Source organism: Lipophrys pholis (assembly GCF_963383615.2).
Source record: "Lipophrys pholis genome assembly, chromosome: 6".
Lineage (NCBI taxonomy): Eukaryota > Metazoa > Chordata > Actinopteri > Blenniiformes > Blenniidae > Lipophrys > Lipophrys pholis.
The window spans coordinates 30,571,819-30,599,625 of NC_137629.1; the positions used below are offsets into that span (position 1 = coordinate 30,571,819).

At 40.8% G+C, this 27,807-nt stretch overlaps 1 protein-coding gene across 3 annotated transcripts in view; it reads left to right on the forward strand.

The window, feature by feature from the left end:
- The window catches only part of glra1 (glycine receptor, alpha 1), a gene marked incomplete at both ends in the record, with an annotated part of 106,866 nt that overhangs the window by 13,636 nt on the left and 65,423 nt on the right, over window positions 1-27,807 (forward strand). For 2 of the 3 annotated variants that reach the window (XM_080466370.1, XM_080466372.1), the window contains one exon: window positions 16,744-16,868. In XM_080466370.1, the coding sequence (XP_080322496.1) occupies window positions 16,744-16,868 (125 nt within the window). Of the gene's footprint in view, window positions 1-16,743; window positions 16,869-17,130; window positions 17,143-27,807 lie in introns of all 3 variants that reach the window. The other variant, XM_080466371.1, reaches the window with a different exon arrangement.

The following is a 27,807-nucleotide window of genomic DNA, read 5'->3' on the forward strand; positions in this document are numbered from 1 at the left end:
GAGTAATAATAATAAAGGTTAAACAGCAACTCTCTCTCTCTCTCTCTCTCTCTCTCTCTCTCTCTCTCTCTCTCTCTCTCCTTCTATCCCCCCACCCCAACCAGAATCTGGTTCTGCAGGTTTCTGTTTATAAACTTGCTCATGTTGGGCTTTTCTCTGTACGAGTACATTGAAATGACTTTGTTGTAGCCGGCGCTCTACAAATAAAGCTGAGTTGAATTGAAATTGAATGGGTGAGATATGTGCAGTCGGGATGCGGGGGGAATTTACGGCGTTGCTGAAGGACAGTACGGGCGGGCGTAGAGCCGGCGCCCCCTCTGATGGGGTAGACACATTACAGCTGGCACCTTCATCAGGTCCAGTGCTGACATTCATCACATGTGCCATGGCCGCAAATCACACACACACACACACACACACACACACACACACACACACACACACACACACACACACACACACACACACACACACACACACACACACACACACACACACTCACAAACACACTCGGTGTATTTCTCGATCTTCTCTCGGTGCTCGAGTAATGAAAAACAATCGACCTCTCGGATCTATGGTGATAGATTATTGATTAGCGGGCACAGCCGGATCAGCAGCATCAATATCCGTCGGCTGGAAAGGACTGACTGTGCACTGGATGGGCAGGGCGGCCATGCCATCGCTGGTTAAGTTTAGTTTAGCTTAACTACTTTACATTAGTTAGTTCAGTTTGGTTTACTTTTAATAGTTTAGTCCAGTCAAGATTGGTCATTGGTTTATTTTAGTTTAGTTTACCTTAATTAGTTTATATTAGTTTGCTTTACTTTTCTACTGACAGTATTTGGTGAATATGTTTTTATATTCTTGTGAAGTGGTGTCGGTCTGAGCCCTCAGTCTTTGATGACTCTGCGGTTTTGTGGCCGCCGCCGACAGTCGGTGTGTTCGCGGCTGTTAGCGAGCGGCGCATCAGAGCACGGGGCCTTCAGAGGAACATAATGAGGAACACTTAGAGGTAATGATGGGTGGGGGTGGGGGTGGGGGGGGATCCACATCAGACCACACCTCGGCTCATCTCGACTCAGCTGTTTTCCCCTCTGCTGCCTCAGCGCTGGGCACAAACCTCATCGATCCCTCATAATTAACGCTAATCCCAACTTTGATCATGGAGACCCGGGGAGCGGGGGTGGGTGTGGGGGGTGGGGGTCGGGGTGGGGATTGCCATCTAAAGCTGAGGGAAACATTTTGGATTTCTGACGAAACAGCGGAAAACGTCCTTGGATTCACACTCAAACTGGACGCCAGGTATCGAGAGGAGGAGCGATCAACATTCCACTGCGTTTCTACTGTGAGACGTTCCGGAGACACATGAGGACGGAACATTTAGACCAGCTAATGAAAGTTCTCTACATAGTTTACTCTTTCTGAGTGCACTCTGAGATGAGTTTTCTAGCTATTTTAGATGATATTTAAGAAGTTATTTTGCTCATTTCCGTCTGTTTTACATTAATTCTGTCTTGAATTAGTTTAGATTACGTAGATTACACTCCAAGAATTTCCCTCCGGGATTAATAAATTGTTTCTATTCTATTCTATTCTATTCTTCTGTCCAACTTTACAAGTACAATATTTACTTTTGGTGTATTTTAGGGTAGTTTTGGCCTTTTTAGCACCCATCTTATAGACATGAGACTAGTTTGTGTTTATTTCACATTAATTGTTGGTGTATTTTAAAAGGGGTTTGAACTACTTAATAACCGGCTCATTGACATCTTGTCGACTAGTTATAGTTTATATTTGATTAAATTTTTGATGTACGGTGTAATTAATTAATGGATTTTATTTAAAAAACTTTTTTACTTGTTTTGGCCTGTTTTGATTACTTCAGGTGTGTTTTCGACTAGTTTTATCTAAGCTATTTTAGACCAGATTTGCAGTACTTCAGGACTGGATTATTGACATTTTGTATGGACGAGTTTTGATTTTATTTCATTCTAATAGTTTTAAACTACTTACAGACTAGATTTCAGACATTTGTTAAGACTAGTTAATCTGTATTTTGTACAAGTTCTTAGTTTACTGTAAACTAGTTTTGAGCTACATAAAGACTGGTTTTTGCACTTTTTTTTTTTTTATTATTTTGGATGTTTTCAGACGAGCTGTGGGCTTAGTTTAGTTGATGTCTAGTTATGGGTTGGTTCCTGCCTTGTCTCAGGAAGTACTACCAAAGTGAGTCCCAGTGTTAATGCTGGAGGGAATGTGGATCGGCTTCAGTGGACCATGCCCATATTTATTTGTTCATGTCCACAAATTCCACTTTTCTGAAAGAGAGCGGGAAACGTAGTTTTAAAAACTTCGAACCTGAAACTAGACTTTTCTTTTACCTTCCTCTATCTCGGTATAACCCCCTCTGAATGACTCTTAGCAAACGCGTTTATGGCACTCGAAGTGAAACAATTGTTATTTTTTTTATACGCTTCGTTCATGTAGACTCCTGCCATGGACTACTGTAATTAAATTTTTAAACCTGTTTTCTTTGTTTTTGTGTGTTTCTCTTGTCCCATTCTCTTGTTTATTGAAATGATATGAATAAGTAAAAAGTGAGGAAAAACAGCTATGCTCTTGCTGGACAATTTTTAGACTTAATTTTAGATTAATTTTGGAGTTTCGTACTGTTTTTGACATTTCTGACACATTTGAAATGACTTTTAAATAATTTTGCATACGTAATGTTTGAGACTTTATTTGTTCGAATTTTAACTAGTATTTGAGATTAGTTTGGTACTATTATGCATTTCAGAATAATTCCGCATGAGTGAAACCATTTTTTCAGAAATTCAGGTGACATACATCACTGAAACTCAAAGCCGACTCAGCAGGTTCTATAAATAGAGTTCAGTACAAACAATTTGATTTAAAACTGTAATTAATAATGGAGCTTGCATTCAGAAAGCCTTTGTGTATGAGAATGAATACTCAAACTAATTCAATGAACAAACAAATGAACACTGTGCTGCGGTTGGACTGTGAGCCGTAGTTTGGACACCTTAGCTGGGTTTTGGCTGATTTGAAGCTATTTTTGTACTATTTGGACTAGATTTGGGCTTGTAAAATAAGAGTTTTAGACCTTTTTTTGACTGTTTTTAACCAGTTTCGTGCTGGTTTTGATATATCTTTATCTAAGTGAATTTTAAACCAATTTTGAGTAAATTTACACTAATATTGGACACATTTTAAACAAACTTTGTTGTAGTTTGAAACAACTATGTGAGATTGTCCTGACTTAACTTATTTAGATTCACTTAATTACATTATTTAAATTAAAAATTCATGTTTCTGTAGTGAGTCTTCAATTCTTTGTGTTTTAAGTGCCGACCTGAAGGAGACTTCTGCACAGAGTCAATATCTGTCTAATGTCCTTGGCGCTTCATGTGATATTAAAGGTCCTATGATTAAATTAAATGTTTGAGGGTAATCTCTATGTTGATGTTTAAAGTCCCTGAACAGCAGCAGTGAGTTTCTGTGCTGCAGGGTTGCAGCTCGCACAGAGAGGAGGAATATTTTAAACTTATTAAACCAATAAAATACACCATCAGAGGAGAAATTAACGATTAAATACACCCGTTAAATAAACATTGTTGTTATTAATGTTTCACAGCAAAGTGATGTGTTTGAATTGGACTGTGTGTCTGAATTAAGTTTCATTTCCTCTGATCAGCATTTAAAAAAGCTCTTGTGGAATTTATTATTTTAGCATTTTAAAACTTTACACAGTTATATACAAGCGCATGTATTTTAGTGGGTTTGTATAAATTCATTATGTTAAAACTGTGATAAATCACTGTATGCAGATGATGTGTTCATCTTCTGTGTCTATCACTTCTGCTCAGTAATACAGTAATAATAACGATAATATGAGTCTGTAAGTCCACACTGAGGGCAAAACAAACTTGCTTTTTTTCTTCAAATTTCATTGAATTTCTTTCTGAAAGAAACCAAAAACATCTCCATTCATGTGTTATATCTACAATATTTATTCACTGTTTGCTTAAAATATTGGGCACAATAAGCTTGATTGTATTATTTTTTATATTGATGCATGTGTGTATGAATTATACAAATATTACAAAGTTTAACAAATATATATATATATATATATATATACAAAAAATAAGTCCATGTGAAGTATACAATTGAAGTGTAGTCACAATTCATTCATTATTCACTTTGACAAGGTAAAAATATAAAATAAATGATTCAGTTTAATTCTTTATTTCAGTTAATTTAGAAAAAAATTTTATACAAAGTTTACTTCATTTTTGCTTAATCTCCATTTAAAGATCAGATCAGAATCATATAACAACATATTTTGCAAATTTGTATTACAGTTTTCATAAATTTTCCTAATTTGATTTTCAACAAATTTTTTGTGAATAACTTTTAAAAAGATATTTATGGGACATTCATTAAAATGTAATTACCTTTAAATTGTTTGTTTAAAGCCTTGTATGTTTTTAACTAATAATTACATGATTTACTTTAGATAATAAAGTTAGTATGAAAAAAAAAATGAGAATCTGATTTCATGAATCTCAAAACCATTAAAAAAAAAAAAAAAGAAAACTGACCATAAGGATGACGTCTCATTTCATGCACAACGTGGGTGTCCTGCACAAAATGTCAACTTTTCACAAAATTTTGCAAATTATGTTTGCAGTGTATTGAAAAAAATTCACTTTTAATGATAATCAATGGCAAAAAGAAATGAAGGGACACAGATTGTTTTATGTGGTTTGAAATGCTTAATTAAGACTTCAAGAGGGCAAAAGACCCCAAAACACACATTTTATTTGACTTGCTTGAGCACAGCCAGAATAAAAAAACAAAACAACTCAGATTCGGAATTCCACTGATCTCAGCTTCAGAGACAAACCTCACACTCGTCACACACTCTTCACACACTCTTCACACACTCTTCACACACTCTTCACACACTCGTCACACAGACACTGTGATTCAGCCTGAAGCGTCCGAGCTTCACGTCCGGGGAGGGATGAAACTCCGCTGTAATCCCAATCTGTGACTAATCAGATTACTCTGTCATCATCCCAGTGTCGTGTTTGCTCAATGCTAATTTGAAAGCCATTTCACACGGGGATTACTCCTCATTGTATCGTCTGTGCGGCGAGAGCGGCGAAAACACAACACGAACGTGTGCGAGTGTGTGTTTCTCTATGAGAGCGTGATCCTATCACACACTCACTGCGGGCTGAAAGAGGATTAAAGTGGATTCGTCATGTTGGCAGTGAGATAATCTCTGATCCTCCTAATTTACCGCTGCAGTGGGAAGAACTGGAGCTGTGACAGGACTCAGAACGTCAAACGTCTCCTTATTGATCGACACCGGTCTCTCCCAGGGTTTGAGGAGGAGCCGCCGTCCGATCGCTGAACAAAAACAGCTCCGAACAAATGGTTTTCGACAGAATCTCGACTGGTTGTGAACGGAAATGCTTCAGGCCCGTGAAGCCGAAGTGACTGAGGGATGTTTTGAGGAACCGAACGAGCAGTTTGAGCTCATTTAGGTCCAAATGAATAACATGGTACTTTAAACCAGCAAGGTTTTCCCACTGCACCCCTTTTGCGCTGACACCTGAGAATTCCCCAAACGTGTCTTTTCAGGCAGAGGTGACCTAGAAGTCGGATAAAGGAGCTTAGGTACGGAGATTTGCACGTTCAAATCTGACTGCTCCAGCAATTAGATGGGTAAAAATACAAACTTCCCCAATGGGAATCCATCAAGCATCTGCCGTATTTTCCGGATTATAAATCGTATCTGTCTAGAGATGCATCATGAAGATGAACAAATATAAATAAACACCCCGTTTATGCGACGACGTTTCATTTGACAACATCTAATCCGTTAAAAGAAAGTACTTTCTCAGCTCTGGCCGTCATGATTTCAGCTCACAATCAGCCTTCTTTTGATTCCTTAATCACGGTAACAGTTTCTCTGCTCTTCTACAGTCCCTCGCAAGTTTTTCACTCACTCTTTCTGCTGCTCTGCTTATTTCTCTGTAGCAGCATTCTATCATTATACAGTGACATCGAGTGTGTTCAGCTGGTACTGGCTAGTAAATATTGGTATATAAGTCACTTCTTAATGTAAGTAGTCCAAACCTTTACCAGCAGCACTGAGACATGGTCCAATCTGAACGAGAAGCTTGTCTTAGCCTTTGGAAACTCGAACTGAAAACTGAAACCTTCGGTGTGTAGAAACTGGAGGAACCTCCAGGGGGCAGCACTCTGAGGAAATGCACGCTTAGTAAGATATGAAGTTCAAATCAAAAGGAATTTAAAATAACCTCACAAAATAGACTGTAAAAACTATTTAGAAAAGCAAAGTCTGTATGTCAATGACTAGTACTGTCACACCTGTGAAGCATATTTTATATTTATTTATTAGTTTGTTCAAAATTCAGTTCAAAAATAAATATTTTTTATTCAGAAATAACATTTTTCGTTTTTTTGTTTTTTTTATATATATAATTCTTTCTCCTCCAGGGTATAAAAGTAAGACGTGAAAAACAGCATGCTGGGAAAATCCCCCATTCAGTGTCTGCTGCTGTTCATGCTGATGGCGCCGAGTGTAAAACATGGACGTCGCTGTTCACAGGTCCTTGGTGCTTCACGTCTGTGTGCGATGAGCTCTAATTGGCCCCCGTGTTGGAAAACAGAACGGAGTTTGACCTTTCTGTCAGGAGAGCGTCTCGCAGATGAGAGCGTGCCGTATGTCAGCCACAATAACAACACCAGCTGCCTGCCTCTCTGTGCAGCCGCGGCCTGCAGACGCACGACCTTCTGTTAGGACAGCAAGGACAGCCGGGGGGACGCCTGCTGACGCCCCGTCAAATCTGCCGCGGACCCTCAAAATACAGGATCGCACTGTGTCTCTCTTCCTTACGTCTGTCGTCACTGGGTTTAGAATCGCGTCAGCCACCAATTCAATAAAAAATAATCTGAAATTTGAAAACAACTCCCTGCTTTTATAGAAACGAATTACCAAGCAGATACTACAGTATTCTTCCCATGTTTGTAGTCCTGTAGCTGTGTACTTCTCTCCATGTTGGTATTTTTTCTATTCTTTTACTTTTATTAACAAACAATAATGTCTATACCGATGTACCAAATCCTGAGTATACAAAGAAATTCATTCTCAACAATTGAAAAGTGCGAGAGGGGATTTCAAATTAAATAAAGTACATTTGTATAAATTGCAAGGTATTATCATTTTAATTGCTTTTGTTTTTGCTGAATTGATTGGAAATATTGTTTGGATTCTCTGCAACAACAACAACAAAAAAAACAACACATAAAATCACAAACGTCACAGAAAGTACAATTCCCCTTGTGTCTTTTCTAAAAAACAATTCTGTATATAGTACCTTCCTGGTAGAACTTATGAATGATGAAATAATGCTCTTATATGACTGTTAATGTTCCCTGAATGACTGAATGAAGGCTGAGATAACAGAGAAAATAGTTTCTTATTGATTCTTGGCTGAGAGTTAAATAACAAACATGCACCAGTAGGGAATTGTACCAAAGGGATTTGATATTTCTCTAAGAACTCTTCATATGTAAAAAGAAGACCATCCCTGTTAAACAGTTAATCAACCAGCACAATATCTTTATGAAACCATTGATCCAAGAAGATAAGATTTATGTCTGTGCACAGTGTCCTGGTTATTCCAGATGAAGTCGGTGTGCGGAGAGAAACTGTTTGTTCCTGAAAGTCCAGGACAAGAAAGCCCGGCGACGAAAAGCAGTTTTACTGGGAGTTTCTCCATGTTGGTTTAACAAAGAAGGAAAAAAGTTCACGCCACCAACTTTACATAAAGCCTGGAGAAGGATGGTGTTCCTGATGGATGTAAGATTTCTGATGAGTTGCTTTAACCAATTAATCTTGAATGTGTTATTTAATGTGGGCAAGCGCATGATGTTTATTTCCTTGATTAGTTTCTCATCAAGCTGCAGGGCCAAAGCTGCATAGGTCAGTCAGCAGCGTCCTTCCTAATCAACACTGCCTTGTACTGAGAAATCCCTTAAAAGCCATTGGTTTAACTTTTCTTTCTATAATATTATAAAAAATTTAAGGCCATTCTTTTTTTTTGGTTACTTCATAACTGATATTCCTAATTAGGATTTTGTTTTGTTTTTATTGGAATATTAGATAGATGTTTTAGAGCATTCCTTATTGGCCATTAGTTCACATTTATTTACGTTAAGGAACAGGCGCCTTTGAAAACTGCAGAATAAATCCGATAGCTGTGGAGATTTGGATTTCAGTTTGTAAACATAATGTTGGGTCATCTGTTAGCTGAGTTATGACTAATTCTCGTCCCAGAAGAGGGAAGTCTGTCACAGTGCGTGATTACATCTGATCTGCAAGGAGCTGAGCTACGATCAGGAAGAGGTAAGGGGAGGTGGGGCAGCCCTCTCCCATGCTTCTACCAAGACTGAATCTAGACGAAGTACCACTGATCAGGTTAAAACGATCACCATCCTTACACAGAGTTTGAATAGCTCAAGTGAAATATTTATGAAAACCAAACTTCTTTAAAAACTGTAAGATAAAACTGGTGTTCTACAGTATCGAAGGCTTCACGGAAGTCTAAAAATAAGAATAAACCCTGTGTCCAGGTCCTCCATATTTGTAGTCCGGTAGCTCTGTGCTATCCTCCATAGTTGTAGTCCAGTAGCGAGATGCTATCCTCCATATTTGTAGTCCTGGGGCTCTCTGCTATCCTCCATAGATGTAGTCCAGTAGCTCTGTGCTATCCTCCATAGATGTAGTCCAGTAGCTCTGTGCTATTCTCCATATTTGTAGTCCTGTCGCTAGATGCTCTCCTCCATGTCTGTAGTCCTGTAGCATCACATCATCCTCCAGCATTCCCATTATTCCCAGTGTGAATGGGTCCATAGGTCTTTAGACTTTATTAGGCTAAATGTGTGTTTTGATCCTTTTGATAATTTGGCTAAAACCTCAGTCAAAAAATGTTTCCTCAGTTTCTCATGCGTTTGTGTTGAATTGAATGTTCCTGGAGACAAATGATTAATTCATGGATTTACACAAAAATACAAACACTTGAACCCTCGTTACATCACCAGCGCGTTTGTTTGTTATTCTCTCCCTTCCATTTAATCTCCACTCATACAAAATTGATCCAAGCCAATGTGTGCACAGATGAAAACAGGGTGCGGAGAGTTTTAATTTTATCATCAGGAGAGCAATTCGAAACTGTAAAAAGAAACACATCTTAACAACACACACAGAAATATATCAATAAACTACAAAACGGAGACTTTGTTGGCTTCCTTCACACCAACACGACCAAAGACACTTTGAGTTTCATCTGTCCAACATGACCATGCTCGTCTTATTTCTGAGTGGCGTGACCTTCGCTCTTTGAGTTTGTTTGCTTTTTATTTTTCATGTTTCTCTTGTGGAGGCTTCTTTAAAATCTGATCTTTTTTTTTTCTTTTTCTGACGTCCCTTCGGCCGCCGATAAACCTGCGAGGTGTGACACACGTTGCCTCGGTGCACTGGCATTTAAAAAATTGTCGGCTTTGCCAATTTGAAGGTCTGCAACTAAAGGTCAGACTTTCAGCCTTTGAAAGGCCAAAAATGGATCTGATTCCTGATCAGCCAGCGGCGAGCCTCCGTCAGAATCTGGTCCACATGTGGACCTGTGGGTCAGAGGACTCAAAGTCACACAGTCACCACCGAGCACCAACACTCACCATGAGGGTTCACTACAAATGATATATCATAGAAATCTCGTAATGTAAAAACTCATTTCATGTCGGGATGGGGCCGATCCGATCCAGTATCGGTATCAAGTTCTGATGCCAACGTAATTCACGGATCGGAAATTTCCGATCCGTGAAGCCGCGTTGCTGAAGAATTTCTTCATGGATTAATAAAGTTATTCTGAGGTTTTAAAGACATAAGTTTATTATGAGATGATGACGTCCCGCAGACCCCGTTTGTGCTGCTTCCTTTTCTGACCATGTACTAATACAGTAATGTAGAAATGAGCTTGTGTGAACAGATGGTATTGTAGAAATATAATAATTACAAATTAAAGTATCTGATAATGTAAAAATAGTTTTAAGTGTGCTGGTGATCATCCTCACAGTGAATTGTCTTGACGCTAGCCTCTTCCGTCGGAGCTCTGGACGAACACGAGCAGCAAATGAAATATTCAGTCACAGTCAGAACTATAGTTGAGTTCGCCTCATGTTCATGTGAATATCATCTTCACCATCCTCTTCACCTTCATCCTCGTCGTTGTCAGACGGAATCAGTGTCGACTTGTTTCCTCGGCCCTCGTTAATATTCTCACTTCTGATCATTATAAAGTCGTTATCGTGCTCCTGATTTATGACCGTTAATAACTCTGTCAGCCTTCATCACCGTTAATACCACAGCGTGTGTGTGTGTGTGTGTGTGTGTGTGTGTGTGTGTGTGTGTGTGTGTGTGTGTGTGTGTGTGTGTGTGTGTGTGTGTCTCTTTCTCTCTCCTCTGTACACGTGCACAGACACACACACACACACACAGTGCGCCCCCTGTGTCCTCGGTGTCCAATATGATTTGTTTTCTGATGTTTGTCATTGATGAGGTCGGGTAGGAGGAAGGTCGTGCGTGCCCGTGTGTGTGCGTGTGTGTGTGTGCGTGTGTGTGTGTGTGTGTGTGAGTCTACTGTAGACAAACAGGAAGTAAACGGAGGATTTGTCCTCGTCGTTTGCTTCCCGATCACGCCGCCCCCTCCGTTCCCGTAGCAACAGTGATTGCGATCAGCAGCGTTGCTGATAGCGCCGTGGCTGCCGCCGCCGCCGAGTTACGTGTTTATGAATTGCAAATGCTGCTATTCATCACGCCGTACGGCCGGAGTTAGCATACGGGGAGTCACGGTTAGCGCGTTTACATTGGGAGGGTGAACATTTGAGCGCGGTGGACCAGATCATCTGTCTCTTTAATCTGTGGGAGATTAATGCAGCAAACACTCCTCGCCACCAACGACTGAACGATCCTCGCTCACACATTCATACCTTTTTAAACTCGATGATGCTACTGAGGCTGTTCGCTCAGGCTCTTGGTTTAGAATGGATCTGGACCTAAAGCTTGACACCCAGATTAGGGTTGTGGTAAAGACCAGTTTATTAATTTTTTCCACCTGCTGAAGCTGGCCAGAATAAAGCCTCTGTTCTCAAGGGAACACCTTGAAACAGCAGTCTGTGCTTTTATTGTGGTGCGGCTGTGGCTCAGTTGGTAGAGCGGTCGTCTTTTAATTTTCCATCTGGCCTCATCCACATGCTGATGTGTCCTTGAGCAAGACTCTTATCCCCAAACTGTGTGGTGGCCTGGAGGTTAGAGAAGCAGACTTGGGATTGGGAGCTCTGAGAGTCAAATCCCACCACTGTCGGTCCCTGAGCAAGACCCTGGATGAGCATCCTGCATCCCCGCGACCGAGGAATAGTATTAGTCCCAAATGGATTAATAAAGCGTGATTAGTTGGTTTTTAACAGTCGGCTGGACCATTGCAATCCGAAGAGTCCCTAAAAACTAACTATGAGCTCACAGGGGGCCACACCTCTGCAGTCAAAGTTTAATGCCCCCCAAATCCAGCTTTTCTTTGATTTTCCTCCATTTGAATGTTGGATCATAGGAGCTGCATTCAGAATCTGCTGTGTCTGTGTGAGCTGGACTGGCTCCGCCCACACATGCCCGTCTTGGGAAGAGGAAGAAGTACTTCCTCTCGTGGTGCCATGTGCCAAAGCAGAGCTGCCTAATTATGGGAGGAGTCAAAGGGAGGGCCTACCTTGATTGGGATTGGCTGAACCCCCGATGACACTATATAGGGTTTGATTTCTGATTGGCTGGTTGGAGCAATTTTCTGTATCTGTGATCGGTTTTATGTAACGTGTGAACTTTGCGCTTTTACCTTTTATTTCTCTTGTGCATTACTTCGGTCCACTGTGGTTGTATTGGGCAATCTTTCCAAGCAGCGAAACAATTCCTCAAGAAAATCCCCAACACAGCGTCTTCAGGGTCGCAAAGTTGTTTTTTCATCAGTTTGTCTGAGCTTAGCTGGTTCTGGAGTTATGCCTGAAGAATACAAAACCAGCTTGTATATTGTTTCAGCTGAGGTTGTGCTGTTCAGATCTCGCCCTCAACACGTCCACTTTCTACCATAAGTGGTCAATACAAAGTACCTCAGGAAGGTTTTTGCATTTTGTTAGGCATTTTACGCCAAATCCTGGCAGAAAAGACGAGGAAAAGGAATTTTACGGAGAGCGAAGTCGTCATAGGGGAGGTGGAGGTCAGGAAAATTATATTATTTGATGTTCGCCGTAGTGGATTCACTAATAGAAGAAAAAACACAGTGGAGACAAGCCCGGTAACGTAGTTTTATCTGTTTATTCAATATATACATCAAATATTTCAACAGGGATTTGTGAAAAGGCTCACTGGACTTTGTCTTGTGTATTCAGTCACTGAGACGAGGAGGTCGGCTGTCTTCAGAGCGCACGTCGGTCCTCTGTCGTTCTTATGCTGCTCAACTATTAGACTGACTGTTACACACTTTGTCACGATTGATAATCAATCAGTTCTTTCCACCGCTCTATATCATTTGAAGATGAAAGTACAGCTGATTCAGTAGTAGTGGTTCTCTAAAGAAACATCGAGAACACTGCAGCTTGGCTGTTTACGATTACGTGGCTCAATAAGTCTGATATGTGAAGACCTTTAAATATATGAGATGAATCTGGCGTCAATTCTCCACCTCACCATCTGCGCCGCCAGTTGCTCCATCTCCGAAATGTGCGTGTGCACGGTTTAAAGTCGGCGTACCGGCACGTAAATTCTCCTGCAAAGTTAAAACATTTTTTAATCACGTTTGTGTGGGAAGTGGCGTTTGCATCTTTCAGGACCGGTTTTCTGCATAAGCAACCTTTATAAACTGCTTCGGTGACATGTACATTTTCCGTGGTACTTTTCCATATTCATCCCTGTTCTGCTGCATCGATACGAACTAAAATGAATTTTCTCGTGCACTGAGAAATGTTGACATCGGAGTAGGAACATATAACATCATTAATTGCGTTTTTTCCAAAACAAACCCATCTCTTTCATCATGTCGTTGAACTCAGTCGTGCCACGTGAAACTATTCCTGCGGTGAGATGAAATATTCCTCGGAAACAGGCTGAAGCATCGTCGCTCACTTCCTGTCAGACCTCAAGTCACTCGGAGATCCTCACTTCATGTCAGAGCTCTCTACACAGATTATACATAACTTACTCTGATATTTACAAAATCTGGGATTTTGATTAGTGCATCAAATATTCCAAAAAATCAACAAAATTTGTTTTTAAAGGTCCAATGTAATGGTAAATACATTGAATATGAAAACATATAGAATTATTTTAATGTGACCAACTGTTTTCCAAGATAAGTATAGTGAATTTGAAGATAATTTTCAAATAAGATATTTGAATAAGATAGTGTCATCTGCATATCGTGAGTGTCTTTGCACCGTGCATTCATGCTCCACATGTCAACACATTTGGTTAATAACCTGGATCCGTGCTGTTCTGTATTGTGTTGACGATTAATTTTATTTCACTTAATTATATTGGCATTATAATATGTAGTCCGAAGCATTAAAAGTAATTTACAAAATGACCAAAATGATAAAAGTCCACAAATCTGTTTCTGGTGGGAAATAAACAAAAAACAACAGCAGGCGTAAATAACAGGCAAGAGAAGGAGCACTCTTATCACAAATACTATAACATCATCAGCTGAAGTGTTAAAGAATCATACGTTACTGCAAAATTCTACAACATTATCATGTTTCCCCAATTTGATCTGTGTTAATGTTTTTATTTGAAGATATAAGACGTGAAAGGATAGAATTTTACATTGTAGTTCTCATAGATTCATGACCCGGGTCACAGTTTAAATCTGTGGCAGAGAGACCCTTGCGTTGAACCCACTCTTTAATGTGGCCTTTCTGGTAAATTGCCTTCACTCAGCGCTCATGAAGTCAGAGGCTGTGCAGGGAGTTTGTGGTTGTTCTGGTGCATTTGTGGTGAACAAAAAGCTCCCAGTGAAGTGAAACGAAGTGGGTCAGTCCAGCAGCTTATTTATAGCCCAGATCGCACAGTTTCTCCAGGCGCAGCGACAAACGATGCAGCCAAACCCAAAGTGCACCACCAGTGACCGCTAATGCAGCCCCCGCTCAACGAGTGGCCACGGGTCAGCTCAGTCCTCAGCCCCCCACAACCGCCCCCGCCAACCTCCCCCCGCCAACTCACTGTCACTTCATCTTCCATCCAGCCCAGCGCAACTCCATCCCGCATCCACACACTTCCTTCTCCAAATGTTTCCACAGTGCGGACACGAGAACCAATCATCAACTTTTCCACCTGAATTTCTGATTGGGCGCTGGAGCAAAAAAAAAAAAAAAAAACTCAACGAGGAAACTTTGAGGGGAAATGATGCCTGAATATCTGATGACGCTCGGTACATTCACATCGAAGCTTTTTAACTCTTTATGGCCCAAGTAATCATATTGTGGGTGAGGTGGTGTATTTTTCTGACTCTTCCAAGGTAAATTAATTAACTTGTACACTGGAAAGTATTTTCTACCCTTGAATTAACTACTATTCAATATGTATGTATGTATGTATGTATGTATGTATGTATGTATGTATGTATGTATTACATACTGTTTATTTTTTTATTATTTACCATCGTGTGTCTATCTATTTATTCATTTATTATTTATTTGTATATATTTTTTTATTATTTTACCGTTATGTTTAATTATTACATTTTTATTAAAACCCTTTTTTTATTTATTTAAGGTCGCTTTTTACCTCTATTTTTATTGCTTTCTCTTTATACATACCAGAGTAGAGCCACCGTCAGTCGCATCATCCTGGTTTGTTGGTCTCAACTTGGAAAATGTAGGATTTTGGTTGAGGCTACAGTCCGGTATCGATAAAACGCAAATGGTTGCCTTGACGCAGTCGTGAACCTTTAGAAGTTTTGCGGTGATGTTGTATGTACCGCCAAGTATGGGTGTATGTGTGTACATGTTTGTCTAAGTGTCTTTAGCAATATTGACTGGTGGCTTTGCACTGTGTGTGTGTGTGTGTGTGTGTGTGTGTGTGTGTGTGTGTGTGTGTGTGTGTGTGTGTGTGTGTGTGTGTGTGTGTGTGTGTGTACAGTGGGTTCTGGCCCGCTGCAGAGAGCCCCTGATGAGCCTGATGGGCTTTAATAAGGTAAAGAAGTGGAGTGTGTGAATACGGCGGCCTGATTGTAAAATCGATGTTGGACTTAGCGGGGCTGGGAGGTGGATAAGTGAATTACGGCATTAGTTTGAAAAGTGTGCGTAATAACCTCTAATGCATTGGAGTGGAGCACTATAAAAGTTCACTTTTAATTAAATGGGATAAAAATAAATGAATTGAACGGACCGTGCAGACGGGTCTCACCTCCTTCTGGGAAGCCCTTTGGAATAAACAATTAACAACTTTGAATGTATGATTAAATGACAGAATGACTTTTAAAAATGCAAATGTACCATTTATTCTTCATTCCCGAAGACGCAATTCCAACAGGTGTATTCAAACCACTGTAATCTATTTAAGTGAATTCATTATGCGGAAAAAAAGGTAAATGTTTTCCCTGCAGTTAATTTCTATTTAAAGGAAACCCAGTCACCTCTTCCAGCGTGTCCTCAGCTACATCTGATGCTTTCTGAATTATGTCATTCTAATAGTTGTTAGGCCAAGCGTTGATATTTTAAAGTCCTGTCTGCATAATACTGAATGTTTTCAGAACGGTATACTTTGATACTTTAAGCCAGTGGTTCCCAAACTTTATCGGCATATCAACCACAAACACGTTTTCTTTTTCAAACGCCGTTGCAGTATATTTCACACCTCAACCTTTTGATCAAGTAAAATAAAGTAAACTGCAATAAATTAGTTGCAATAAATTAATCTACAACCTCTTTTAACCACCTTTACAGTGTAACTGATTTTACCATGGAACAGTATTCTTTGCTGTCAAGCACCATAATAGTGTAATTATTTTCAGTGTAAAAGGATTCTTTTTTTTTTGTTACCTTTTTAAATTTTTTTTATTTTTGAAGCATATTTGGCAATGCTTCATCTTCAGCTTTGCGTTTACGCTGGCAGTGTCCAAGCATTCATATTTTTATTCATCCGCACCCCCACTGCAATGGCACTGCGCCGCCTATAGGGGGCATGCCTCCGCAAATTTGGGAACCACCGCATTAACCAATTCTGTAATTCTGTAAATATGCATCTCTCGACCAAATATTTCCAGACACTTAACATTAAAAGTGCACGAGGAGGGATTTTTGAAAATTTGTCATGACACAAAGTTTTGAATCCTCTATATTGTAAAAAAAAAAATAAAAGAGAAAGAAGTGTGAGCTGCTGCACAGTACTTGGTTCACATGTTGATATTTTTCATTGAAAATATGAAGCTAATCCAACATGTTTGGTTAAGAAATGTCAAGAGAGATTCTAATCCGGACAGCAACATATAAGCGACTGTCGTCTACATACAGGCGTATTTACAGCTACAAAGAAACTTTGTCTTTCTCGGTTCTTAACTAAACTCCCTCCTTCCTCTCTTCCAGCTTGGCGGCGTCGAAAGAAGCCGCGGCAAGGAAAGCTGCCTCCCCGATGCCGCCGTCGGAGTTTCTCGACAAACTCATGGGCAAAGTTTCTGGTTACGACGCCAGGATCCGACCGAACTTTAAAGGTAGGAGCTGCCACCAAGACTCAGTGGGATAAGACAGGAATGTAGCCAAACCAAGTGTTTCTGCATTTTATCACCTTCTCTAAGTGCCTTTTTTTAGTCCAGGTTTAGCTGAGTTTACCTCCAAAAAGGTTTGTATTCACTCATGTTATTTAAAAAAAAATAAATAAATAAAAAAGATTCCTTAATAATGCTCTGTGATTCTATATCTTCATGTTTTTTGGTTGTTCTCAATCTCTCGATCTCTCTCATTTGTCCTTTCCAGTGTACAACAAAGGTAATTCTGCCTATTACTCAGCTTAGTTACAGATTTAGCCTATTTCACGTTAGCCTGCCCCACCCCAAACCCCCCCTACCCCCCCACCCACCCCCTTTTTTTTTCTTAACATAACCCCGTCCCTGCACTTCTAGTCCCGATAAGATGGCAAAGCGATGCGTTAGGCTCTTGAGCTGTCATGATTGCTAGTTGGCTACATTCCTTGGTATCCACGCAGTATCCTGAGTGCTTGTTTTGGTGGTCAAGGTAATGTGCCTCTCTCCCGCCAGCGCGCTGCTCAACATGATTTCATTGATGGTTGATGAGAATATAAGACTCAAGTGACCTCTCCCTGAATGGAAGCCCCCATAAAGACACATGTCAGAGGTTTCTGTATTAAACTTGTCTCGCACTCCGGAGCTCCGGCTCCCGGACATTAAGAAGTTTGGACCACATTAGGAAAACTGGGGCAACCCTCCATATTCATTAAAGTGCATGAATTATACAACATGTTCCAAAAAATAAAAAAAATTCAACAGCATCTTAAAGTTAATCGAATGTGACAGAAGTGGGAGTGCACCCAGGAACAAAACGGTGATCGGGTTCACTTTGTGCTTTTGCTACATACAAATTATTGATTATTAGAGCTCAGTGGTAAATTTGAGGCTTTTTGCGAGTGGAAATTGGTCAAAAATGAGGTTCCCAGTCAGGGTGTGTGTGTGTGTGTGTGTGTGTGTGTGTGTGTGTGTGTGTGTGTGTGCGCGCGTGCGTGCGTGTGCGTGATTCAATTTTTTTTCTATTACTAATAATAACTCTTGATAGAAGGGAATGAGAAACAAGTAAAACTACTTTAGTAAAATGCACATTGGAACTGTGTTTATTCTAAATGTGGTAAATGGGATCTACTGTGAAAATATACGTGTAACAGTCATTACAGATTATAGTAGACTATATACAGATATATCTCGAAGAGCGTCAGTGACAAGTTAATAGATATTTCCACACTAATAACATGTATATTAAAAGTATTATATGGTAGTATATGTGATGAAAATGTCAAACAATTACAAATGAAAATTATATAAATCTCAATATAAAGCCAATTTGAATGAAACCTATTGGTGCACAATGCAGTGAAATGCCCCCAGAAATAATAAAATATTCTTCAAAAGCTGCTGCATGTTTTTACAAACTCACCCTGACCATTCTTCGTGTTGTGTCCGCTACTCTTAAGAATTTTTTATTTTAAATCAGTGCTTTTTGCTTGTTGGCCCACGGGCCTTAGAATTGACACCCCTGTTTTAAAGCTTTAATTGTTTAATATGTAATTGCTTTAGGTATAATTGTTACTATTTATGAATCCAGAAAAAGATTTTTTTTAAAAAGTAATTTAAGATGTAATGATAGTAGATTAATTTTATTTCACTGATTAATTGTTAGCTAATTGTCTAAAACTTAATGATACAGAAAATGGTGAAATATTAGATTTTATTTGTTTAATAAAATCATTACTTAATCTTGTTAAAAAAAATTGTATAAAACTTGTAATCTGCGAAATCTGGTGTTTTTTTTTTTTATGTTTTTTGTGAATATTAAAGACTTTCTCATTTAATGCACATTCATTGACAAACATCATCATGAACGAATGAATTTGATGTTGTTTATGGTGGATTGACATGCCGATGTCCTTTTCTCCGTTCGACTAAACATCCAAGCATGAACACGTAGAGTTTTATCTTTCAGGCGTATTCAATATATTTGCATATTTCCACACACACTGGTCTTGGTTGTGGAGGGATGATGGGCGGGTTGTATCGGTGACGTACCAGGTGAAACCATCAGGTGTGTTCAGACATGTGCACATGTCCGCCTCCGGTTATGTTTTCTTTTCTTTTCCTTTTTTTCTTTTAAGCCGCCTCAGAGCGTCTCTGTCCTGCTGAGCTCATAAATCCAGTGATATGTGTCGCCTCGGCGCACCGAAGCTGAGGGAGGTTTGATTGTTCCCTCACTGTGACCGAGTGTCTGTCCTCAAACCTGCAGAAAGAAGCACAAAGGAAGCCCTCAGCTGCAGCCCCGTTCTTCTCTTTCTTTTCTTAGATTTTATCTTTGAGTTTTTCTTTTTTCCATAAACAGAACTCCGAAAATCTGATAAATTTTCAACTAATCAAACTGTTTTTCGTTTTGTTTTTTATTTATTGTGTCTGGACCAACTTGTGCTTGTAACTATTAATTAAAACCAAAACACAGTAGTTACATCAAATATTTATTCACATACACACAAGTTTAAATTCATGGAAACATACACACATGCAACAATTTATGTACAACACACTGATATACAGACACACACACACACAAACTTACACACACGTACACACACATAGGCATATACCTACGCACACACACACACAAACACCTACATACATTCTGACACACACACACACACACGTGTAATAACAGCTACGTACACGCACATACACATATATACTGTATATATATACACACACGTAATAAGATACATACGTACATGCACGCTGACACACACACACAAACTTACACACACGTACACACACATAGGCATATACCTACGCACACACACACAAACACCTACATACATTCTGACACACACACACGTGTAATAACATAGCTACGTACACGCACATACACATATATACTGTATATATACACACACACGTAATAAGATACATACGTACATGCACGCTGACACACACACACAAACTTACACACACGTACACACACATAGGCATATACCTACGCACACACACACACAAACACCTACATACATTCTGACACACACACACGTGTAATAACATAGCTACGTACACGCACATACACATATATACTGTATATATACACACACACGTAATAAGATACATACGTACATGCACGCTGACACACACACACAAACTTACACACACGTACACACACATAGGCATATACCTACGCACACACACACACAAACACCTACATACATTCTGACACACACACACGTGTAATAACATAGCTACGTACACGCACATACACATATATACTGTATATATACACACACACGTAATAAGATACATACGTACATGCACGCTGACACACACACACAAACTTACACACACGTACACACACATAGGCATATACCTACGCACACACACACACAAACACCTACATACATTCTGACACACACACACACGTGTAATAACAGCTACGTACATGCACATACACATATATACTGTATATATATACACACACGTAATAAGATACATACGTACATGCACGCTGACACACACACACAAACTTACACACACGTACACACACATAGGCATATACCTACGCACACACACACAAACACCTACATACATTCTGACACACACACACGTGTAATAACATAGCTACGTACACGCACATACACATATATACTGTATATATACACACACACGTAATAAGATACATACGTACATGCACGCTGACACACACACACAAACTTACACACACGTACACACACATAGGCATATACCTACGCACACACACACAAACACCTACATACATTCTGACAGACACACACACGTGTAATAACAGCTACGTACACGCACATACACATATATACTGTATATATACACACACACGTAATAAGATACATACGTACATGCACGCTGACACACACACAAACTTACACACACGTACTCACACATAGGCATATACCTACGCACACACACACACAAACACCTACATACATTCTGACACACACACACGTGTAATAACAGCTACGTACACGCACATACACATAAATACTGTATATATACACACACATGTGATAAGATACATACGTACATGCACGCTGACACACACACACAAACTTACACACACGTACACACACATAGGCATATACCTACGCACACACACACAAACACCTACATACATTCTGACACACACACACGTGTAATAACATAGCTATGTACACGCACATACACATATATACTGTATATATACACACACACGTAATAAGATACATACGTACATGCACGCTGACACACACACACAGCTTGTCCTCCTCGTTTGTTGCGGTTTGTTCTACTACGTTGGTGAATATCTGCAGAAAAAGTACGTTTCAGTCCTTCACTATCCTGAACTGGTGTAGGTTGATGTACATGAAGCCTGAAGGATAGAGAGACGTGCAACAAGCATCACCGATATCAATTAACTTTTCTTTTTTTTCCCCCCCTCATGGCTATTAGAGTCTGTTTCGAAGAGATTTGTTGCGGATCGGCTGTGATGTTCGGAGAGCGGCGCCGCCGTGACCTTTAGAAATCTGCATTCAGACGGGCCGATGTGGCTCTTATGAAGATTTATAGCTCTAATGTTTCCTTCACTCCGCTGATGTGATGCAATAAAAAGAGTGAGACGCGGATGAGAACGAAGACGCGCGGAGAATAACAACAGCGAGCTGACGTCAAGACGCAGTGGAAGTGTGTGTGTGTGTAAGTGTGTGTTTGGTGTGTTTCCGGCTCACTGTGCACTAATGAAGGTCTGTGATGGAGGACCAGTGTGTCCGCTGGATTCTACCCGACACACTCCGCCAGGGCTCTCTCTCTGTGTGTGTGTGTGTGTGTGTGTGTGTGTGTGTGTGTGTGTGTGTGTGTGTGTGTGTGTGTGTGTGTGTGTGTGTGTGTGTGTGTGTGTGTGTGTGTGTGTGTGTGTGTGTGTGTGCCTCTAATTGGTTACCGCTCCACTAAACTCCTGTTTACTGGTCCTTCTGACAGCAGTGTGAAAGATGACCTCATGTAGTCTGATTACATGTGTATGTGACCACAGGTCACGTTTATTCCCGACAGTAATCTGATTAATCTTCCTTGTAATCTGACTACATTTGCTCCTGACTGCAGCCGAACTGCATTTAATCTGACAATAATCTGAGTAGTGTTGTCACGATACCAACATTTTGGTATCGGTACCGATACCATCATGTGGTTCGATACTTTCGATACTTTCCCAAATACAAAGAAACACAAAAAATATCATTAGATGCAGCCTGTCTTAAGTATGACCAATGTCTTTAAATGGTTTGTTACTATGCAGTAATCTTTATAACATTAAATGGCTAAAATAAAATATGTTCATATTATATTCTTTTATATTATTTATTATATTTATAATACGAATATTTATAATAGCTTACATATTTTCATGGGTATATAAGTTATTACCTGTGGTTCTTTGAGCTCCTTATGCAGGTCTGGGTGTTTGTCCGTCAGGTGTTTAGCAGGTTAGTAGTGTTTCCACCCTTGGCCACACATGTTCTAGTGGTGCTTCGGTGTTGATGGAGACACCGTGCTCTTTTGTTTTGAAGCCAAAGTACTTCATATAGCACTTCTAGCACCTCTTTTTTCTACAAGTTGCGGCCTTGTGGCTGTATCAGCAGTCTCTCTCTCTCTTGCTCTCTCTCTCTCTTTCTCTCTCTCTCTCTCTCTCTCTCTCTCTCTTTCCACGGGTCGTTTGAGTCATTTACGCATGCTCACTCTCACCTGGACGCAAACGCCATGTCATTTACGCATGCGCATCCGGTATTCTTTTCAAAGTAAAAGCTCGGTTGGGAGAAGATTGTGTTGAAAATATGTTGTTTTGACTTTTATTTTGAAGTTGTGTAGGTCGAGTATGAAGCGCTTATTCAGTTGCGGATCTCGGGTCGCGCACCCCGTCTCGGAGAAACCAGAGCGCAAAAAATAAATAAATAAATAAAAGAAACCGGAGCGCCGTTTTACGCACTTTTGATTATCCAAAACATCCCGCCGCCCTTCCCCCACAGACAGACTGACTCTCCTCCAACACAGTGACGCTCCACGGCGGCGGGAAAAAAAAAGATACTGGTACCAGCCGGGCCCAGTATAGTATCGTTTTAAAGGCGTCAGTACCGCGATACCAGTACAGTACCGGTACACCGAACAAGCCTGAATCTGAGTGTAAAAACTCCTGATTGTATTTGATTACATCGACATGACGGTTAATTACACAGTTGATCTGTCTTTTAAAGTTGTTTTCGACTAGTTATGGTTTTGTCATTGGTTTGAAAAGAGTATTTGTATTTTGGTTTTTTGAAGTGATTTTTTTCTTCTTTTTTTTTTTTTGACAGATTTCAAAAGTTGTGGACTGAATCTTGAAGTATCTTGACTTTTTCCGACTAGTTTTTAACGGACCCCTTGAATCGATTTGGCTTTGTTTTCTTAGTTTTGGGCTGTTTTAAACTAGTTTTTTTGACGACTTATTCCTTTGGTTTTAGACTAGTATTGGACCGGCTATTAAATTGGGGTTAATTTAGACTTTTTTGGCTTTTTAGGCTGATGTTTGCTCCTCTTTTAAACTGGCTTTGGACTGAATTTGACGAGTTTTTTTTGGATTGTTCTGACCTGGTTTCTGGTTGCTCTTTCTCTTCTTCAACCTGCTACCTTTACTGTCAAAGGAAAGATTTTATAAAGTAAAATAAATGAGAAAAGTTTAAGCTGATTTGCTGCAAAATTTTTATAATTCAAGTCGTTTGTCTGCATTTTAGCTTCTTGTTAACTTTGCATTAGTTTAGTAAAATCATCTGATTGGTCGTTTGAAGCAGCAGAGGCATGCAAACTTTCTGTGGAGTTCAGGATGTTTAATGACGAGGAGAGAGGAGAGGAGAGGAGAGGAGAGGAGAGGAGAGGAGAGGAGAGGCGATGGTGGTGAAGGAGGTGAAGGAGGCTCCACTGAGTGGGCAGAAGCTTCCGATGTGATTTATCTGGTTTCTCCTTCGCAGAGCGGCGAGCGAACATGCCTGACACATTCAGGACAAGACATCTATAATCCATGAGTTTATCCTTTCTCTCTCTCTCTCTCTCTCTCTCTCTCTCTCTCTCTCTCTCTCTCTCTCTCTCTCTCTCTCTCTCTTCCCGCTCTCGTGTTGTTCCTCTTCTTTTATCTCTTCATCCTCTCTTCCTCACTCACTCACTGATCCTCTCAAAGGATCACCACTTCCTCTCTCTAACTTCACCTTCACGTCGCTTCGGTTTCATTCCTCTTTGTTTCTGTTATTTTAATCTCTAATTAATCTGAATCGTTGCTCATTCCCTCCTTCACGAACACAAAACATTCAGTTTGTCTCTTCGTGGGTTCTTGGTCTTCATTTTTTGTTATCGTTCCCTCGCAGACGTTCAGCCTTCATCTGTAATATTTCTCTCTATGGTTCTGTTGCGTGAGTCGAAGATAAGGTCAATAATATAATAATGGCCTCTTAATATTCAAATCCCTCCGCATGTACCACAATCGTGTGTGTGTGTGTGTGTGTGTGTGTGTGTGTGTGTGTGTGTGTGTGTGTGTGTGTGTGTGTGTGTGTGTGTGTGTGTGTGTGTGTGTGTGTGTGTGTGTGTGTGTGTGAAGAAGAAAGGTCTCAGTCAATAATCCCAAAATCGGAAACAAGACTAGGAGGTAAACTGCTGAGTCATCACTGAGCTTCAGTTCTGCTCTCACACAGTCAGTGGGAGCAAATAAACTCTAGATACTCCACCTTTCCTCCTTTCTTCACCTCCTTTCTCCTCCTCTTCCTCACCCAACTGTAACGCCACAACGCCGGAGAAGGAAGGAGAAGTGGACGTTAATACTCGAGTACAAATCCTCTTGAAAATCTTCAAGTGGGCCCAGTTTTCTGAATATATATATATATATATATATATATATATATATAGTAAATAACTGGAAATATGAAAATGTAATTTCCGTTATTGAATGGACTTCAGTCATACTGAACATACTCAGTAGTTACTTCACATTCTAAGGAGTACATTTTGAAAATTGTTTTCAGATATGAGTAAAAGTACACCAGAAATACTAACTGATTGCAGTAGTGGGTGTAATTTCATTCATAACTTTACCTTGAAGTAGCAAAGTAGGTCTGCCTAAACTAAATTGCATACATGTAATGTGAGTGTTTGTAATTAGTTACTTCCACTATTCCACTATTACTATGTTACACACCTCCGTCCTCCTCCTCCTCCTCCCCCTCCTCTTCCTCTTTCTCCTTTTAGCATCACAGTGAAACCGCCACAATCATATCCACGGGTGGTGTTGTACAGCTGCTCCTCCCTCTTCCTCCTCCTCTTCTTCCTCCTCCTCCCCCTCCTCTTCCTCTTTCTCCTTTTAGCATCACAGTGAAACCGCCACAATCATATCCACGGGTGGGGTTGTACAGCTGCTCCTCCCTCTTTCTCCTTCTCCCTCCCACCCTCCTCCTCCTCCTCCTCCTCCTCCTCCTCTTCCTCCTCCTGGTGGAGTGTGTGGAGGAGTTTGGGCCTGTAGTTATTAGCTGTTGGAGCCTGATGTTCATTTGGTGTTATCAGCAGTTGTTTAATGGCTACTTAATGGGATTAATGGGCGTAAGGTAATGAGCGTGGGATGGACGAACGGAGCAGGAGGAGAGGGCGGAAGGAGGAAGGGATGGAGGGATGGAGGGATGGAGGGGAGCATTACAAATTGAGAGGCGACTTTGCTTACGACGGGAGACGGGGAGGAGGTGCAGATGGCGAAAAGTGCAGCAAACACGGAGTACGCTTCTCACGGCGGTCCCCCAGGAGCTGAGAGCTGCTTGGCTCTGTCTAACACATGCAGCAGCAGCATGAATAAGCACTCACACCTCCTCCTCCTCCTCCTCCTCCTCCTCCTCCTCCTCTTCTTAGTAAGTTTACATGCAGACGGAGGAGCATGCACTTCACTGCAGCCCACAGGAAGGTCTCACAGCTCTTTTGGTATTCCAGGTAATAGCCCGGTCCCTTCTCAGGCAGGAATGTTAATGTCGCCACAGAGGTGACTCTTCCCTGAGTTATGACAAAAATATTGATCACACCTCAACGCCTGGCAGCAGGAGGAGGAGGAGGAGGAGGAGGAGGTGTGGAGTTAAAGGAGTGAGGATGTTTCCTCTTCATCAGGGGCGGTCCAATATTCTGCAATCGCTACTGTTGGAAATAACCGATTGTAAAGTAACTGATTACTATCCACTCCTTTGTCAAACTTGCTGATTCCTCGTTTTAAACGGTTCCGGCTTGAACATTCTCCCGTGTATTCCGCCGCCATTTTGACTTCAGGGATTCAGAGTTTTAGGATGTAAACATAGACGTTCACTGAAAGGCTGAGAACCGAGAGAAAATGCCCCTTGAGTCCCCCATGTGATGAGGAGGATTACTGCAGGTCAAGAATCCTCCACTGCGATTGGCCCAGAGAGGACCGGGAGTGGGTCAAGGGTCACAGGAAGTTCTGTGAAGAAGGACCGCCTCTCGGGGATAAAACTCACTGCACATGTTAATTCGGTCTATTCCTACATTTCAAATGGAGCAAGTAGCACGGCCGGAACCTGTAGGAATCACCTGGTGAATATGTTTTGTTCATAAATATTTGTGTAAACGATTACTATCTCAGGTCTGATTTAATCAGTCTGACACAGACTTATAAATCCTAACACTAGTTTAATTGTTTTTACGTTCACTGTCAACTGCAGAAATAACAAACAACGGGAGAATATGGACTGGGAGTCACGACACGACGGAGGAAACGTTGTTCTTATTCTTTATCTACTGAGCATGTGCAGAACTACTATTTAGCAGTAATGCAGTACTAGCGTCACAGAAAATGTTGGTCTTCCCCTCGTTTCCGCCGTCGTGGTCAAACGGACACCCAACATGCCACAAAACTTTCCCTTTTTCACTTAAAAACATTGTTGTGTACTTTTTGAATTAGTAACTAGTAAGAAATAATCCATTAGTAAGTTGCTTGCAGGTCTTAACGCAGCTGATGCACTTCTTGCTGGATGCTGTGAGCTCGTGCAGAGTCGGAACCTGTGCTGTGAATGTGGGATCAGGATCTCAGATGTTAGACAGGCTCCTCTAAGCCCAGGCTTAACCCTGACACACACACACGCACACTCACACACACTCACACACACACACACACACACACTCACACACACACACAGCCTGTAGAGCACTGACCACGCAGCAGAAACGGCCTTTGGTGGATTCAGGCAGATTATAGAGTTTAAGTCAGCCGTCTACAACAGTTCATGGTCACGTCGTGCTCCCTCCATCTATCTCTGCGGCCCTCCCTTTTTTCTCCTCCCTCCAGCCTGACAATGACGGATTACAATATGGCTCCCAGACTTCCACTCGGCGCGCTCGCCATCCCTCACGCTGACACCTGTCAAGTACAGCAAAGCAGGCCGGGTCCAGTTTCCTCAGTTCATTGAGGTTCGGAGGCAATATGGGACAATCAATCAGCAAATCTGAGTCAAGGAGGAACAAAAACTCCTCCCCAGGGGTCCGTTTTTATATTCAAGATGGACTTTTAATCTGATTTGAACTTGAGTTCACTTGTCAATACCTAATGCAATATGGGATGAAAAGCATTAAGCAGATGTGGGCCACTGCAGGCCCTTTTCCCAGAACCTCGGGTGATCGGTTAGGGTTACTTCGATGTGGGATAGGGATTAGTGTCAGATTAGCATTGGGCAGGGGTTAGAGGTCGGGGGTTAGGATTGGGCGTTAGAGTTGGGGATTGGGGGTCAGGGTTGGGGTTTGGATCAGGAGATTTAGGGATTTAAGGTTAGGGGTTGTGGGATAGGGGTGGGTGTTGGGTTAGGGTTGGGGGGATTAGGGTTAGAGCATCAGGATTAGG